Source organism: Rhinatrema bivittatum, chromosome 3, assembly GCF_901001135.1.
Source record: "Rhinatrema bivittatum chromosome 3, aRhiBiv1.1, whole genome shotgun sequence".
Classification (NCBI taxonomy): domain Eukaryota; kingdom Metazoa; phylum Chordata; class Amphibia; order Gymnophiona; family Rhinatrematidae; genus Rhinatrema; species Rhinatrema bivittatum.
In genome coordinates this window covers 123,397,404-123,416,756 of record NC_042617.1, presented here as the reverse complement: position 1 = coordinate 123,416,756, position 19,353 = coordinate 123,397,404, and the positions used below count along the sequence as shown (strand labels likewise).

The 19,353-nt window shown below is 44.9% G+C and overlaps 1 protein-coding gene across 1 annotated transcript in view; it reads right to left on the bottom strand.

Annotated features, from left to right (window-relative positions):
• Nucleotides 1-8,724: 8,724 nt before the first annotated feature.
• CCT4 (chaperonin containing TCP1 subunit 4) overlaps nt 8,725-19,353 on the bottom strand; it is a 100,903-nt gene continuing 90,274 nt past the window's right edge. The window contains exon 14 of the mRNA XM_029593695.1: nt 8,725-8,869. Coding sequence (XP_029449555.1) covers nt 8,855-8,869 — 15 coding nt within the window. The 3' untranslated portion in view covers nt 8,725-8,854. The remainder of the gene's footprint in view (nt 8,870-19,353) is intronic.

Sequence of the window (19,353 nt, the reverse complement as noted above, 5' to 3'; positions counted from 1 at the left end):
ATGTACCCAGTGGTTGTTGCCACATGCAAGCTCCATGGTGCAGAAGTCCCTGATGATTTGTAGGAGGATGTGGATACAGATGTTTCTGGCAAAGATGTGGGTTCTCCACTCTGGCTGAAAGGGAAATCCCTCTGGATTTGGAACCACATAGATCTTTGTTCCGTTTTTTTTATGCTGATGAATTACCGAGCCTGCTATTTATTTATTTTATTTATTATTAAAGGCTTTTATATACCGACTTTCTTGATACAAATCAAATCGATTTACATCGAACTAGGCAGTAACTATAACCAACCAATCAACAAGAGACAATTTGAAGGAGTATAAAGTTACATTATAACAAGGATGCCTTAACTGGGAGTAGGAAACAAGAAAGGGGGAACGAAGATAAAGTACAATATACAAGAGTGTGTGAGGGAGGCAAGGAGCTGTCCTCATGATAACTTGTAACATGATTTAGCGTTTATTTACATAATTGCTGGAACAATTATGTAAATAATTGTTCCAGCAATTATTCAGACTCTGAAGCTGCTTGGCGTGACTGGGGGTGTGTGTGTGACTCTATGGGTGCGCAAATGACACAAATCCCTTTTTGATCACCCTATGCAAGCATCTTGCTTCTTTCCCCTCATGGATGCAATTCAAGAACTGATTGCCCTTATATGGGACACTCCAGAAATAAACCTTAAAAGGGGACATGCTTTGCTGGACAGTACCCCTCAGAACTCTTACATTTTCTGAAGGTGGAAGTGCTGGTGTGTTCTGTGTCTAAGCATCTTTCCAGTAGAAGGAAGCGCAGCTTTAAAAGATGCTCAAGATAGGAGAATTGAAGTTATCCTTAAGCAGGCATAGAGTGTCACATGTATGATTTTTTACCCACCCGTAAGAAGTTGTACATGTGCATGCGATGCAAAAAGCTCCTGGCTCTCAGAGAACGAGTCCGAGCTCTGGAGTCTAGAGTGGCAGACCTGGAGGAGCTGAGGCAGACAGAGAGGTATATAGATGAGACCTTCAGGGACATAGTAGTCAAGTCCCAACTTCAGACTAGCAGCCCTGGTGCTGTCTTGGAGGAAGAAGGTCTCATGATGGGAGAGCACCAACCAGGTGCAGCAGGAAAAGATCCTGTAGCAAGGACCTGCTCTCCAGGTGATGCATTGTCCTTTCGCACTGAGGATATCTCCCCAAGGCCTACTGCCCAGGAGGGAAGGGTTAGGTCGGCCGTCATAGTTGGTGATTCAATTATTAGGAATGTAGATAGCTGGGTGGCTGGTGGGCGTGAGGATCGCCTGGTAACATGCCTACCTGGTGCGAAGGTGGCGGACCTCACGCGACACCTAGATAGGATTTTAGACAGTGCTGGGGAGGAGCCGGCTGTGGTGGTACATGTGGGCACTAATGACATAGGAAAATGTGGGAGGGAGGTTCTGGAAGCCAAATTTAGGCTCTTAGGTAGAAAGCTTAAATCCAGAACCTCCAGGTTAGCATTCTCTGAAATGCTCCCTGTTCCACGCGCAGGTCACCAGAGGCAGGCAGAGCTCTGGAGTCTCAATGCGTGGATGAGACGATGGTGCAAGGAAGAGGGATTCAGTTTTGTTAGGAACTGGGGAACCTTTTGGGGAAGGGGAAATCTCTTCCGAAGGGATGGGCTCCACCTTAACCAGGGTGGAACCAAACTGCTGGCGCTAACCTTTAAAAAGGAGATAGAGCAGCTTTTAAACTAGAACAAAGGGGAAAGCAGACAGTCGCTCAGCAGCGCATAGTTCGGAGAGAGGTATCTTCAAAGGATACTAATGATGCATTAGAATTAGGGCATCCTGACAGTGAGGTTCCAATAATTAGAAAAATAGTCCAAGTGCCTGTAACTAAACACTCACCTGAGCTAAAAAATTCTAACTTATCCCTATCAATTAAAAAGCAGAATGAAAATACAAACAAAAAACAAACTTTGAAATGTTTGTATGCTAATACCAGAAGTCTAAGAAGTAAGATGGGAGAATTAGAATGTATAGCAGTAAATGACATAGACTTAATTAGCATCTCAGAGACATGGTGGAAAGAGGATAACCAATGGGACAGTGCTATACCGGGGTACAAATTATATCGCAATGACAGAGATGAGCACCCGGGAGGAGGTGTGGCGCTTTATGTCCGGGATGGCATAGAGTCCAACAGGGTAAACATCCTGCATGAGAATAAATACAAAATTGAATCTTTATGGGTAGAAATCCCTTGTGTGTCGGGGAAGACTATAGTGATAGGGGTATACTACCACCCACCTGGTCAAGATGGTGAGACGGACAGTGAAATGCTAAGAGAAATTAGGGAAGCTAACCAAATTGGTAGTGCAGTAATAATGGGAGACTTCAATTACCCCAATATTGACTGGGTAAATGTATCATAAGGACACGCTAGAGAGATAACGTTCCTGGATGGAATAAATGATAGCTTTATGGAGCAATTGGTTCAGGAACCGGCGAGAGAGGGAGCAATTTTAGATCTAATTCTCAGTGGAGCACAGGACTTGGTGAGAGAGGTAACGGTGGTGGGGCCACTTGGCAATAGTGATCATAATATGATCAAATTTGATTTAATGACTGGAAAAGGAACAGTGTGCAAATCCAAGGCTCTCGTGCTAAACTTTCAAAAGGGAAACTTTGATAAAATGAGAAAAATTGTTAGAAAAAAACTGAAAGGAGCAGCTACAAAAGTAAAAAATATCCAAGAGGCGTGGTCATTGTTAAAAAATACCATTCTAGAAGCACAGTCTAGATGTATTCCACACATTAAGAAAGGTGGAAAGAAGGCAAAACGTGGAGGTGAAAGAAGCTATTTTAGCCAAAAGATCTTATTCAAAAATTGGAAGGAACCAACAGAAGAAAATAGGATAAAGCATAAACGTTGGCAAGTTAAATGTAAGACATTGATAAGACAGGCTAAGAGAGAATTTGAAAAGAAGTTAGCTGTAGAGGCAAAAACTCACAGTAAAAACTTTTTAAAATATATCTGAAGCAGAAAACCTGTGAGGGAGTCAGTTGAACCGTTAGATGATCGAGGGGTTAAAGGGGCACTTAGAGAAGATAAGGCCATCGCGGAAAGATTAAATGATTTCTTTGCTTCGGTGTTTACTGAAGAGGATGTTGGGGAGGTACCCGTAATGGAGAAGGTTTTCATGGGTAATGATTCAGATGGACTGAATCAAATCACGGTGAACCTAGAAGATGTGGTAGGCCTGATTGACAAACTGAAGAGTAGTAAATCACCTGGACCGGATGGTATACACCCCAGAGTTCTGAAGGAACTAAAAAATGAAATGTCAGACCTATCATTAAAATCATCCATTGTACCTGAAGACTGGAGGATAGCAAATGTAACCCCAATATTTAAAAAGGGCTCCAGGGGCGATCCAGGAAACTACAGATCGGTTAGCTTGACTTCAGTGCCAGGAAAAACAGTGGAAAGTGTTCTAAACATCAAAATCACAGAACATATAGAAAGACATGGTTTAATGGAACAAAGTCAGCATGGCTTTACCCAGGGCAAGTCTTGCCTCACAAATCTGCTTCACTTTTTTGAAGGAGTTAATAAACATGTGGATAAAGGTGAACCGGTAGATATAGTATACTTGGATTTTCAGAAGGCGTTTGACAAAGTTCCTCATGAGAGGCTTCTAGGAAAAGTAAAAAGTCATGGGATAGGTGGCGATGTCCTTTCGTAGATTGCAAACTGGCTAAAAGACAGGAAACAGAGAGTAGGATTAAATGGACAATTTTCTCAGTGGAAGGGAGTGGACAGTGGAGTGCCTCAGGGATCTGTATTGGGACCCTTACTTTTCAATATATTTTTAAATGATCTGGAAAGAAATACGAGTGAGAATCAAATTTGCAGATGACACAAAATTGTTCAGAGTAGTTAAATCACAAGCAGATTGTGATAAATTGCAGGAAGACCTTGTGAGACTGGAAAATTGGGCATCCAAATGGCAGATGAAATTTAATGTGGATAAGTGCAAGGTGATGCATATAGGGAAAAATAACCCATGCTATAATTACACAATGTTGGGTTCCATATTAGGTGCTACAATCCAAGAAAGATATGTAAGCGTCATAGTGGATAACACATTGAAATTGTCGATTCAGTGTGCTGCGGCAGTCAAAAAAGCAAACAGAATGTTGGGAATTATTAGAAAGGGAATGGTGAATAAAACGGAAAATATCATAATGCCTCTGTATCGCTCCATGGTGAGACCGCACCTTGAATACTGTGTACAATTCTGGTCGCCGCATCTCAAAAAAGATATAATTGCGATGGAGAAGGTACAGAGAAGGGCTACCAAAATGATAAGGGGAATGGAACAGCTCCCCTATGAGGAAAGACTAAAGAGGTTAGGACTTTTCAGCTTGGAGAAGAGACGGCTGAGGGGGGATATGATAGAGATGTTTAAAATTATGAGAGGTCTAGAATGGGTAGATGTGAATCGGTTATTTACTCTTTCGGATAATAGAAAGACTAGGGGGCACTCCATGAAGTTAGCATGGGGCACATTTAAAACTAATCGGAGAAAGTTATTTTTTACTCAACGCACAATTAAACTCTGGAATTTGTTGCCATAGGATGTGGTTAGTGCAGTTAGTATAGCTGTGTTTAAAAAAGGATTGGATAAGTTCTTGGAGGAGAAGTCCATTACCTGCTATTAAATTCACTTAGAGAATAGCCACTGCCATTAGCAATGGTAACATGGAATAGACTTAGTTTTTGGGTACTTGCCAGGTTCTTATGGCCTGGATTGGCCACTTTTGGAAACAGGATGCTGGGCTTGATGACCCTTGGTCTGACCCAGTATGGCATTTTCTTATGTTCTTATGCCTTGTGACCATAGCAATGAATTTGCAAATTGCCTCTTGTTGCTCCCTGATGGTTTAGGCGAGTCTTTGCCTCTTCTCTCAGGAACCTGAGGGTGTGGGGTCGAATAGCAGAGGATTGTTGCAACCAGTGCCGCTTTCTTAGCAATCTCATAAGTTTCTTCCAGGCCCATTGGATAGGTTGAATCAGAGCACACCTAGAGTCACCCATGCCTCTTCTATGATGGTGCGTGCAACAAATATTTCAGGTTTAGTGGCACAGTCAGATTTATCTGCCTCCAAATTTATGCAATCTGATTTATCATACAGCCAATCACGCAAAATTCGGAGTAAGCTAATAAAATTATACTCCCTTAGATCTAGTAATGCTAGGCCTCCACACTCCCACGTATCTTTCAGACACCCAGGGGGAATTCTTGGCTTCTTACCTTGCCATAGATATTGTGTTAATCAGTCATGAACCTGTAAATCTTTTTTTAACAAATGAAATGGCAAGTTTTGGATAACAGAGCCATCTTGGGAAAATGACCATTTTATATAGATTAACTCACCCTACCAAGTTGAGCAGTAGACCCTTCCATATTTGAAATTTATGCACAGCATAATACCCCATTAGCCCATTTCAAAGAGAAAGTTCCTGCCCACTGATATTTTTTTTTTTTGTAAAATATATTTTTATTGCATGAAAACACAATTAACACTACAATAAAAGAGTAATATAATAAACATTTCTTATCCCCACATGGCATCAGTGTCACTTTTTAAACTTTTAAGCTTAGTTTGGTATAACCCTGAAACTTGTTCATCTAAACATATGGTGATACTACATCCTCACTTCTCCCCCACTTCCCCAAGGATAAGGTGATCCGAATAACATAATACAGTGGTGACAAATAGCATCCGGCCATCCACAGTGAATTTCCCCCATAGCTCATGCTGCTGTGACCAGATTAGGAGTAATTAGCTAGATGTCCCAGACTTTACTCAAAGGATCAGATCAGAGGATAGGAATTATGGCCTTCAAGTCCAACAGATTCCTTAAGGAAGCCACCACTGGGATAGTATTGGATTTCCATTGAGCCGCTAGCTCATATCTTGCTATTATAAATATAAGGTGTACTAATCTACTTATCGGCATGGAGCTCTCTAGGTAAATTGAGTAATGCACATTCGTGTGTACATGTCACTGACTGACAGTATTTCATGTATGACTGTCGATATCTCCCAAGACAGATATTTTGGGGCATTCCCACCACATGTGGGAATGCCCCAAATGCACCCCTTCCAACATAAATCAGCCCTCTGAGGATAGGCCTTTTGAATTCTTTTAGGTGTGAGATACCATCGTAGTAAAACCTTGTAACTATTTTCAGATAGTACAGTCAAGAAGGAACATTTCTTAGTATTATACAAAAATCCTGTCCCATTGGTCCTCTGACAGAGAACAAATCCTACTCCCAAGCTTTGACAAATGTTGACTTATCCATCAGGTCTGCGTTAAAATACTTATTATAAACAAGAAATCAGGCCTTTCATTCTATATGCATGATCACACCAGTGTTCAAATTGTGTTCTACCCAGGGATACGTCTTTTCCCATTCCTTCTGCATTCAGAAAGTGGCGAATTTGAAGATTGGGGAACACATCTGATGGGGGTAGATCAAATCTATCTTTAAGAGTGGAAAAAGCTAAAAGAGTGCCTGATTCCCAGAGCTGACCTATTCGGGTGAGCCCTTTCTCTGCCCAGGAGGAGAATGAACCAGTATCCCATCCTGCTGGAAAGACAAGATTATATTGAAAGGCAGAGCTAAAGAAATATCGTCGAGTGCCCACCAGTCTTGCTTGTTTCTTGGCTGCTGGAGCTATTGGCGGCAGTAAGCGTGTTCTGTCGGCTCGTGCTTAAACTTTTATGTGCACAGATTTCGGGCACCTAGGTGGGATGTAGCGAGGCATATGCACAGCCTGTGCACCCAGCTTTACCTGTATTCTGCGCTTAGTAGGTTGTGTGCGTTATGCGCACAGCCCATGCACAAAGCCAACATACTGCATGTACCGATGGTTATATGGAGGGCAATATGGCATGCACAGATACATGCAAGATGGCGCCGATGTGGCCTTCTACATGGTGTTCCGGCCAAGCCTAAAAGCAGGGCCTAGCCCACCGGAGGGCCGCTCAACCCGCTCAGAAGCCCATTTCCCCTTACCCCAACAGGATCGGGAATGACGTCGGTACGGTGGGCAGGGAGGTAAATCTTCTCTCTCTTTTTTTTTTTTTTAAACTTACCTGGGCTCTGCTGTGTGGAGAGAGGGCTTTGGCTGGTACTGCTGTGCTCGGCTTCCTGCAACTGCTGCCTTTCAGCTGCTTAAGCAGCAAAGTCCACGCCAGGAACCGGCTACCGGACCAAGGCACACCTCTAAGGGATCTTGGAAATCACCTCAGGAATTCTCAACTGAGAGAGGATCCTTTAGGTATCACCGCAGAAAAGCGGGGATCAATTTTTTCCTCCAATTTAAATGTAGAATATTTCCTTCCAAAAGGTACAGCAATTCTCATAGGGAGAGGTACGTCCATCATGTGTTGGAGACAGAGAAATACTGCAGGGGTGTATATAGGGTGAAATCTGACTCCGTCTCCATCTGCTGGCGGGGGAGCATAACCCATTGGTCCTGAATCCATCTATCTACAGGCTAGGGAAGCTTTTAAATCTTGCTCTGCTAGTCGTCTTGATCACATCCTCTGGCAACAGATACCACAGCTTGATTGTACAGAATGAAAGTATTTTCTAGGATTTGTCTCAAATCTGCTGGTTGTTAGTTTCATGGCATATCCCCTTGTTTTAATATTATTTGAAAGGTTAAATAACTGCCCTCTATTTACCTGGTGCACTCCACTCATGGTTTTATAAACTTCTATCATATCCCATCTCCGCTTTCTCTTCTGCAAGCTGAAAAATCCTATCCTGTATAGTCCATCATTGGTAATGGTTCCTGCTGCTTTATCATTTTTGTTGCTCTCCTCTGAACTTTTCCTAGTTCCGTTATGTCTTTTGAAATGGGGTGACCAGAACTGCCCACTCAAGGTCACTCTGTAGATTGATATTGAGGCAATATGATATTTTTTGTTTCATTCTATTCCTTTTCGGATAATTCCATTTGCTTTTTTAACCACTGCTGCACAATGTGCTGAGGATTTCAATATATTGTCCACAAGGGCTTTGAGGACCTTTTCCTGGGTGGCAACTCCTAATATGGCACCCAGCATTGTGTACTTGTAATTGTGACTATTTTTCACTATGTGAACCCTTTTGCACTTTTCTACATTAAATTTCATCTGTCCAGTCTCCTTGTCTGAACAGGTCCTTCTGCAGTTCCTCACAATCTGGTGTTTTTTGTTTGTTTGTTTTTAATAACTTTGATTAATTTTATCACCTGCAAATTTATCTCATATATATTCACTGCAGATATCCTGAAAACAAGATTGGTTAATTGTGCCTCTAAGACAGAGTTGGAAAACACTGATATACATGCACAGACCAGGAACCATAACAATGAAAGCCAATCTTGACACTTTTGGTTAATTACAAACTTGCAGAATTCTATAGTTCATACTATATTCATCAGATGGTTGCAAAATGCAACAAGCTTAGTCCTATTCAATGCACTTGGAGCTCTATTAGCAGTTAAAGCTCAGAACTGTTATATTTGTCCAGCTGAGTAATGACAGCAACAATGGAAAGGAATTTCATTAACTCTTACTGATCTGTGTTAAGAAAATGAGCCTTTAGTACCACAGTAAATCCATAACATTTTTTTTTAAAGTATGCAAACTTCCAGATGTCAAAAATAAAAACCAAACACATCAAAGGATCTTTCTGACCCAAAATGTTTATTAAATAGTTGTGAAGACAAGTATATAAACTTTTTATTAACCAGCTATGGGGTTCAGCGACTATGACTGGGCCATCACTCTGCCAGTATCCAACATCACAGTAAATTTATCGGGTATTTACCTATAAAGAAATGTAAAAAAAAAAAAAAAGAGAATTTTCTTTAAAAATTACATATCACCAATTTGTATTTTATGCCTTAAGGAAATCAAGAGTTTTGCATCTACAATATCACTTGCTAAAACTCAGATACTGAATTGTTAATGTTACGTCTGGAGACAAAATCACTGTTCTATAAAATGTTTCAAGGGAAAGTAAACAACCAAATAAGAGACACAGGAAAGTGAAAAATCTAAAAAAAAAAAAAAAAATGTTTTCAGAGAGCTAAAAAGAAAATATTGCCATTTGCACCATTATTGTCAGCATCCTCCGAGATTACAAGTCATTGCACACCTCTTATTAGGAAAGAAAATTCAGGGACACAGCAAGCTCTCCTTACACAGTGATTTTAAAAGCAAACTATTCTCAACCATGTGCTCTGTAGCATTTCCAAAGTATTTATAACAAGCAGCAATACTTGAAATGAATTGTTTCCTTTTAAATTATCTGAATTCTTTAGCTTGCTTCCCTGTACTGAGATGCTCGCAAATGACACTGTAAACACCTATCTGACAGCTCCCAGGAATTTGAGTGTCATTTGGAACTTTTGCAAACATGTCAACTCCCAGAAGTAAAAAGTAGTTATAGGAATATTAGCAACATCAATCAAGACAAGCAAAGTTGCTTATTTGTAACAGGTATTCTCTGTGGATAGCAGAACAACCCGACACACAAGTTGGATGAGGTCATCTGATGGCACCGAGTCAGGTTGCTTTATCTCAAAGCCCAGAAATTTTGATATTGCTTTTTCAGCATGCATGGGCCTTCTCGCACTAGCATCCCTATGTGTGCGTCTCCTATTCTTTTTCAAAGCTAGGTAAACTTCCCAGAGACGTATGGCTGTTTGTTCCGTTTTCCACAGGGAAAGCAAGTGTTGCTTACCTGTAACAGGTGTTCTCACAGGACAGCAGGACGTTAGTCCTCACATATGGGTGACATCATCAGGATGGAGCCCAATCACGGAAAACTTCTGTCAAAGTTTCCAGAACTTTGACTGGCCCCTACTGGGCATGCCCAGCAGGGGTCCCCCTTCAGTCTTATTTGATAGCTACAGGCAGTGCCGAAAAAATAAAACAAAACGTTACGAACCCAACACCGTGGGGCGGCGGGCGGGTTTTGTGAGGATTAACATCCTGCTGTCCTGTGAGAACACCTGCTACAGGTAAGCAACATTTGCTTTCTCACACGACAAACAGGATGGTAGTCCTCACACATGGGTGAGTACCGAGCTGAGGATGTCCAAACATGCACCAAATGTACCCAATGGCGTGCAACAGGCACAACAACTGGGGTAGAATTTGGTAGAGGGCATCCTGAACCCCACCGGGCAGGCGGAAGGGTGTTGGTACGTCACGTTGGAAATAGGTTACGCAGGACAGATTGGCCGAAGATGGAATCCTGTCTTCCGGCTTCGTCCAAGCAATAGTGGGCTGCGAAAGTGTGGAGAGAGCTCCAGGTGACAGCCCTGCAAATATCAGGAAGCGGCACCGATCGTAGGTGTGCTACTGAAGTCGCCATGGCCCTCACAGAGTGTGCTTTAACACGGTCTTGAAAGGAATGCCTGCTTGCTGATAGCAAAAGATATGCAGTCCGCCAACCAGGAGGAGAGAGTCTGCTTCCCCACAGGTTGCACTAATTTGTTGGGATGGAAAGAGACGAATAACTGAGTGCTCTTCCTGTGGGCAACTGTAAGGTCTAGGTAGAACGCTAGAGCCTGTTTACAATCGAGGGTATGCAGAGCCTGTTCCCCTGGGTTGGAGTGGGGCCTGGGAAAGAAGATAGGTAGTATGATGGATTGATTAATGAGAAACTCCGAAACTACCTTAGGCAAAAACATAGGGTGAGGGCGGAGTACCGCTTGGTCCTGCAGGAGTTTAGTGTAAGGCGGATAGGTAACTAGGGCCTGTAACTCACTAACCCTGTGAGCTGAAGTGATAGCCAAAAGGAAAATCACTTTCCATGTGAGATATTTTAGGTCACAGGAGTGAAGAGGTTCGAACGGTGGTTTCATGAGCCGCCCAAGAACCAGATTAAGGTTCCAAGAAGGGGCTGGAGGACATAAAGGTGGCTTGATATGGAGCAATCCTTTAAGAAAACGTGTTACGAGGGGTTGCACTGATATAGGGACATCCCCGACACCTTTATGGAAGACGGCTACCGCACTGACATGCATTCTGATTGAAGAGTGCGTCGGTGATGTGGACAATGGTTGACAGAGGCTGAGTCACTTGAATCCATTGTGACCTCAGAGTCCAATGCATGACTCTCATCGCCAGGCGGGCCATTGGAGTGAGATGGACTGAGGACGCCATGTGTCCTAGAAGGACAAGGAATTGCCGCGCCATTGCTGTATACTGAGACTGCAATTAGTGAGCGAGAGACACGAGGGTTTGCACTCATTGAGGTAGAAAGGCTTTTGCCTGTAAGGTGTCCAAGTCTGCCCCAATGAAAGACAAGGTTTGAGATGGGGCTAAATAGGATTTCTTGTAATTGACGAGAAATCCTAGAGAGATTAGAGTCAAATCCAGGGATGACCGAGCGGCTTGCTGGGATGGGGCCCTGATTAACCAGTCGTCTAAATAGGGGTAGACGTGAACACCTTCTTTCCTGAGAAAAGCTGCGACAACTACGAGACATTTGGTAAAGACTCGTGGTGCCGATGCTAGGCCGAATGGAAGCACCCGGTATTGATAGTGCCTTGGGCCTACTAAAAACTGGAGGTACTTGCGATAAGCTGGAGATATCGCAATGTGGGTGTATGCGTCCTGGAGGTCCAGAGAGCAGAGCCAGTCTCCTCTTTGTAGAAGAGGTAGAAGCGAGCCCAAGGTTACCATTTTGAACTTTTCCCGCTGGAGGTACTTGAGGGCACGTGGGTCCAGAATTGGACGAAGCCCCCCGGATTTTTGGGGGATCAAAAAGTACCAGGAATAGAACCCTAGGCCTTGTTGTGAAAGAGGAATGGTTCTATTGCTCTTAACTGGAGAAGAAGGGAAACCTCCTGCTCCGGAAGGACAGAGTGGTCAGTTACTCTCCACGCTTGTAGAGGTGGGGAGTCTGGTGGAACAGCAAGAAAATTCAGATGGTAACCCTGAGCAATGATTGCTAGCACCCATTGGTCGGTTGTGATTGATTGTCATATTCCATGAAAGTGGCATAATCGGCCTCCCACTGGTATGCTTGGCAGAGGGATCAGGCTGCTGCTCTCCAAGTGAAAGTCAAAAACCTGAAGCAGGCCCCGGCTGGGGAGCTGCTTGTGGCTTTTGCTTCCGGGGCTGGCGAGGCTAAGATTTTTGATAAGGCCTCGTAACTCGGGACCTTGTTGGTGGGGGATAGTACTTCCTTGGACGGAAGAATGACTTCTTGGAGTCCTTCTTGAAGGGCTGTCTAGAAGGGAAGTCAGAAGGCATCGATGAGAGCTGTTTGAGGGTCTCATGATGGTCCTTTAACTCAGCCACAATTTGCTGAATTTGTTCACCGAATAGATTATCTCCTATACAGGGCAGGTCAGAAAGCCTATCTTGTACTTCTGGGCGAAGGTCAGAAGACTTGAGCCAGGCCCAGCATCTTGCCGAAATGGCAGTTGCAGACACTCTAGTGGAGGTGTCGAAGATTTTGTAAGCTGTTCGTATCTCATGCTTCCCTGCCTCAAAGCCCTTGTTGACAAGGGTTTGAAGATGTTCTTGGAATTGGTCAGGCAGGGTTTCAGAGAAGTCCTGTATTTGCTTGAAAATGACCCTATTGTATTGGGTCATGTACAGCTGGTAAGAAGCAATTCTGGAGATGAGCATGGCCCCTTGGAACACTCGTCGACCAATATTGTCTAGGAACTTGTGTTTCTTAACAGGAGGGGTAGAGGAGTGTGGCTTCGTCCGTTTCGCTTTCTTTTGAGCTGATTCTACCACAACTGAGTGGTGGTCAAGCTGAGATTTTTGAAAGCCCGGGGCTGACTGTACTAGATAAGTAGTGTCAGCTTTTCTGTGTACTGGGGCAATAGATCCAGGATTTTCCCAGTTCTTTTTGAGGAGGTCAAGAAGAACTTGATGAATGGGAATAGAAGTGATCACTTTAGGGCCAATTCCGACATTTCCTTCACAAAGTTAATGAAAGAGAAGTCCTCTGGAGGAGAACGCTTTCTACTTTCAGTAGGAGAAGGAGGTGAAGGTAAATCATCAGTGTCTGTGGAAGTATATTCACCCCAGGTGTCATAAGGATCAGCTGACTGACCTGTTGGACAAGAAGGGGGTTGAATACCTGACAGGCCCGGCTGAGGCTCCGAGAAAATCGAAGGAATCGCCGGGGGCACCGCGGATGCCCTGGGGGGCATCGGTGCTGGCATCGAAGGCATCGATGTGCGTATCGCCCCTGATGAATGAATGGGTGGCGAGGGACGACATGGCATCGATGGCTGAGGCAATACCCCCGAAGGAGGAATGCGGAAAGATGTTTCTCCACCCGATGAAGCAGTCATCGGGGAGCGCACCGGAGCCATCGGAGACCCGGGAATCACCGGAAGGGCTGTCATGAGCACCTCCATTCGGGATAGCAGCGGTGCCAACGCTAGTTTCTGCCCAAGAAGCTGCTTGCGCTCTGGTAGAGTGAGCCTTGACCCGTAGAGGTGGTGGTTTTCCCGCATCTACGTAGGCCGTCTTGATAACTTCTTTGATCCAGCGGGCGATAGTTGCCCGGGAGGCCGCTTCCCCTTGCTTCTTCCCGCTGTGAAGGACGAACAGGTGGTCCCGTCTTTCGTACTGCTTCTGACATTTCCAGGTATCTGGACAGTAGCCTGCCAATGTCGAGATGGTATTCGAACTTCTTCCGACTTCTTCAAACCTTCCGTGGTAGGCAAGGTATATGGTTTGGTTGAGGTGGAAGTGTGAGACTACTTTGGGTAAGAAAGAAGGAACCGTGCGAAGATGGATAGCCCCGGAGTGATTCGGAGAAACGGATCACGGCAGGACAGTGCCTGTAGCTCTGAGATGCGGCGTGCTGAGCATACAGCCAGCAGGAACATCATCTTCAAGGTTAACAAACGGAGGGACAGGCCTCGAAGTGGTCGGTAGACGGGTCCCGCTAGAAAATCCAAAACTAGGTTGAGGTTCCACAGGGGCACTGGCCACTTCAGTGGCGGGCGAATGTGTTTGACTCCTTTCAGGAAACGTGAAACGTCTGGGTGTGTGGCAATGCTGTTGCCGTCACTCCGGGGACCGTAGCAGGATAGCGCTGCCACCTGAACCTTGATGGAATTGAGGGACAGACCCTTCTGAAGTCCATCTTGCAGGAAATCCAAAATGATAGGGATCTTAGCGGCATGTGGATTGGTGCTGTGAGTTTCGCACCAGGCTTCAAATACTCTCCAGATCCTTATATAAGTTAGCGATGTGGAGAACTTGCGTGCTCGGAGGAGTGTTTCTATTACCGGCCCCGAGTATCCTCTTTTCTTCAGTCTAGCCCTCTCAATGGTCAAACCGGAAGAGAGAATTGAGCTGGATCCTCGTGGAGGATGGGACCTTGCCGCAGCAGGTCCCTGTGTGGAGGCAGGGGTAATGGATTCCCTGCCAGTAATCTTCTCATGTCTGCGTACCAGGGTCTTCTTGGCCAGTCCGGGGCCACTAGAAGAACTAGGCCTCTGTGCCGCTGAATCTTGTGTATAATGGCTCCCAGCAGGGGCCATGGAGGAAAGGCATATAGCAGGATCCCCTGAGGCCATGGCTGTACCAGGGCGTTGATCCCGTGGGAGAGAGGATCTCGCCTGCGACTGAAGTATCTGGGTACTTGCGCGTTGGACCGGTCCGCTAGTAGGTCCATGCCCGGAGTCCCCCACTGATCCACAATCATCTGGAAAGCTGTGGGCGACAGCTGCCATTCCCCTGGGTTTAGGCTTTCTCTGCTGAGGAAGTCTGCCGTGGTGTTGTCCTTCCCGGCGATGTGGACGGCGGAGATGTCCTGGAGATTTGCTTCCGCCCAAGTCATCAGGGGGGCTATTTCTAGGGATACCTGTTGGCTTCTGGTTCCACCCTGTCGGTTGATGTATGCCACCGTGGTGGCGTTGTCTGACATCACTCTGACCGCTCTGTTGCGAAGTCTGTGGGCAAATCACAGGCACGCTAGCCTGACTGCTCGTGCCTCTAGTCGGTTGATGTTCCATCCTGACTCTTCTCTGTTCCACTGCCCTTGGGTGGTGAGTTCTTCGCAGTGTGCTCCCCATCCGTTCAGGCTGGCATCTGTAGTGAGCAGGGTCCAGGTTGGGGAGGACATTCTTGACCCCCGGTGCATGTGGCCGGGCTGCAACCACCACCGTAGCTGATTCCGCACTCTGGCTGGTAGAGGTAGGTGTACGGTGTAGTTCTGTGATCGTGGGCTCCACCGAGATAGGAGGGCGCGTTGTAATGGTCTCATATGAGCCCGCGCCCATGGTATCACCTCCAGAGTAGATGCCATAAGGCCGAGGACCTGTAAGTAATCCCAAGCTGTGGGTCAGGTGGCGCTCAGCAGGCGATTCCGGAGCTTTGATCTTCTCTTGGAGGTCCGACTGACCTTGTCTTTCTGGGTGTCGAATTGAACTCCTAGGTATTCCAGCGACTGAGAAGGCTGTAGGGAACTCTTGTTCAAGTTTACTACCCATCCTAGGCTTTCCAGAAGAGATATAACTCTGTTGGTTGCCTGGTGGCTCTCCTCTGGTGACTTTGCCCTGATCAGCCAATTGTCCAGGTAGGGATGGACGAGAATTCCTTCCTTCCTGACGCCGCCACTACTACTATGACCTTGGTAAAAGTTCGTGGCGCGGTGGCTAACCCGAAGGGTAAAGCTTGGAACTGGAAGTGTTGATTCAGGACTTTGAAGCGTAAATAGCGCTGATGATCCCGATGGATTGGGATATGCAAGTAGGCTTCCGACAGATCTAGGGATGTGAGAAACTCCCCTGGCTGTACTGCATTCTTGACAGACCGCAGGGTTTCCATGCGAAAGCTGGGGACCCGTAGGTGTCGGTTGACCGACTTGAGGTCCAGGACGGGCCTGAAAGTGCCCTCCTTTTTGGGCACTATGAAATAAATGGAATAATGCCCAGAATTTATCTCCCCTGCAGGCACTGGGATTATGGCTTTTAGGGACAGGAGCCTCTGCAAGGTAACTTCTAGTGCCGTCCTCTTGAGGGGTGAACAAGGAGATTCCACAAACTTGTCCGGCGGGAGTCGAAGAAAGTCCAGGTAGTACCCTTCTCGGATGATGGCGAGGACCCACTGGTCCGAGGTAATCTCGACCCACCTGCGGTAGAAGAGGGTTAGCCTGCCCCCTATGGCTGCTACCCCCGGATGGGTCGGCTGATTGTCATTGTGGGGTACGGCCGGGACCCGAACCCGAGCCTGTTCCCCTCTTATTGCGCTTAGTCCGAAAGGACTGGTTCCTGGCCTGCGGACGAGGTGCTTGGTAGCGAGTCCTGTAAGGGTTGAAGCGCTGAGAGTTTCTACCTCTGGATGGTCTAGGAAAAGGGCGCTGGCTCCTCCTTAGCCTGTCTCCTGGCAGACGGGGTAATGGAGAGGCGCCCCATTTATTGGCCAGTTTCTCGAGGTCGCTGCCAAACAGGAGGGATCCCTTAAAGGGCATTCTCGTGAGACGTGTCTTGGAAGAGGAGTCGGCCGACCAATTACGTAGCCAGAGCTATCTCCTGGCTGCCACTGCGGAAGATACTCCCTTGGCTGCCGTAAGAACTAGGTCGGAGGCTGTGTCAGTGAGGAACGAGAGAGCTGATTCCATCTCTTCTCCCGGGGTGTTGTTCCTAGCCTGTGATAAACAGGAACGCGTCACTAAGGTGCAGCAGGTCGCAATTCGTAGGAACATGGCTGCCACCTCAAAGGCTTGTTTCAGAATGGCGTCCATGCGCCGGTCATGTGTATCCTTGAGGGCCATCCCCCCTTCCACCGGAATGGTGGTGCGCTTCACAATTGCGCTAACTATGGCGTCTACCTGAGGTCATGCCAGCATTTCTTTAGCTGCCGGTTCTAAGGGGTACATGCCAGCCAAGGCCCGACCCCCTTTGAATGAGGCCTCCGGCGCATTCCATTCCAGATCGATTAGCTGCTGTGCTGTTTGTAGGAGGGGTAAATGGTGAGTCATTTGACGCAGGCCCTCTAACAGGGGGTTCATTCTCGGTTCCCCTGGGGTGTCATGGTCCGGAAGAGCCAGTTCCGACAGGCATTGAGAGATCAGCCTGGGAGATCCTCTTTCAGAAAGAAGCGCCTCATGGTCCGATATGGTTCCGTTAGAGTTTGGAAACACGCTCAGCGAGCGTGAGGTAGCTCCAAACTGCTTTGGAGACGGAAATTACTGAATTGCTGCACTTCCTGCGAGGGTATATGTACATGTGCTGACGTCAGATCCGTCTAACTGCTAGCACGAGCACACTATACCCACTTGTTTTGAGTCCATCTGCTACACGCTAGGAAATCCTTCATTTCTTTGTTTATTTATTTTTATTTATTTATTTAGGTTTTTTATATACCGGCATTCGAGACAGCAGTCACATCATGCTGGTTCACATAAAACAGGAGTGCATAATAAACTTAAACTTAAATGGAGAGGCGTTACAACCACTAAGTTACAAAGTCCAGTTTAACTGGACTTTGTAACTTAGTGGTTGACTGAGTTGGTTCCACTTGCTTTTTAGATGCCACTGTGCTCGTCTCATTTACAGTCGTGCTACTGGCGTTACATGTATTGTTGAAGCCATGTGTCCTAGTAGTCTAATGAACTTCTTGGCAGTTATCTATTTCCTCAATTTCACTTCCTGTGCTAAACTGATTAGTTTTTTCACTCTTCATTAGAAGACATGCTTTTGCTTTTATCATATTAAACTGTGCACCTATGAACATCAGATACTGCCTTGGCCCGCATGTTGATTTTTCGTAACTGACGAGGCATCAGAGTTATTGCATTGTTCCTATAAGTATATTTTTTTAATCTTCGATTGAGTCTTTAGGATGGGCTCAATATTAGCTAGTCTAAATATGGAAATACTAGTAAGTTCTGTTTTTGTAGGTAAATTGTTACCATTGCTTGGCATTTGTTGAATACCCTGGGCACTGCTGCCAGACCAAAAGGTAACACCTTGTTCTGGTAGTGATGGTCTTGCAGGGTGAACCGTAGGTATTTTCAGTGAGCTCTGTTTATTGGGAGGTGCACATAGGCATCTTTTAGGTCCAAAGATGCTATCTGGTCCCTTTTTGTAGTAGTGTCAATATAAATACACATAAAACAAATTGTGCCTACTGAATTCATCTTGAACTTACTTTTTTTTTTTTTTTTTACCATAGATTTTTTTGTATTTTCTACAGCAATTTATATTCCGCCTAGAATACTTGTTCTTGGCAGATTATAAAATATCACATGAAATATATACAGGGAGAGCATCATATATAACATAACCAGTTATAAAACATAACATTTATAACAAAATTACTTTCAATACAATACATTAATTCAGCATGACAGCCTTTAAAATAGATCAAGAAATAGCAAAAGCGCAGTCAAGAACTGAATTTAAAATTTGTATTCAAGTTAAAAAAGGCTTCTTGATAAAGATGCGTTTTCAATGTTTCCTAAATATTTTCACATCTTCAATCTGATGCAGTGATAGTGGAAGAATATTCCATAGCACTGGAGCTATTCTCTGAAAAACTCGATTACAAGTTTCCTTCAGTCATATATTTTTAACTCCAGGGACAGATAACTGGGAATTTGCTGATTGTAAAACATGGGCAGGCTAATACTGCTCTAATGTTTTTAAATAAATAGGATCATCATCATTTAAATCCCTGAGATCTAATATTGGGTGAAAATCTCCTGGGGTTTTGTTTTTTTTTGCAACCAGGAAGTATGTGGAATAAAAACTTGCTTCCTTTTGAGAATGGGGTACTGGTTGAATTGCTTTTATTTGAAGAAGCAACTGATGTTTTTTCTGCAGTATGGTAAGCTGATCTACTGAATGTTGCTGGTAAATCAGGGGATTTGCTCAGGGCAAGCTTTTGAAGTTTAGAAAATAGCCTTTGTTTATTATTTTCAAAACCCATTTGTCCGATGTTATCAGATTCCAGTTCTTGAAAAACTGAACTCTTCCCCCTAGGTATAGGTCTGGAAATGGGGTTTGTAGGTATACTTGATCAAAGTCAAAAAGGATAGAGTGGATCTCAGGGGAGGCTGGTTGCTTTGCCTTTCCTGAGATCTGTCATGATTGCAGCTGTTGCTGCAGGATTACAGGATGATGTCTGCAGAAATAGTAAGGGTTATACCTTGTACTTTTGTATGGTTCTTGTTTCATTCTTATGTGGAAGTGCCTTAATGAGATGAAGTGAGAGACTGTACAGCGGTATTCTGATTTATTGCATCAAATGCTTTTACTTTATCTCCAAATAAATTGTTACCTGTGCAAGGTGTATTCGCCAATTTTTCATTGA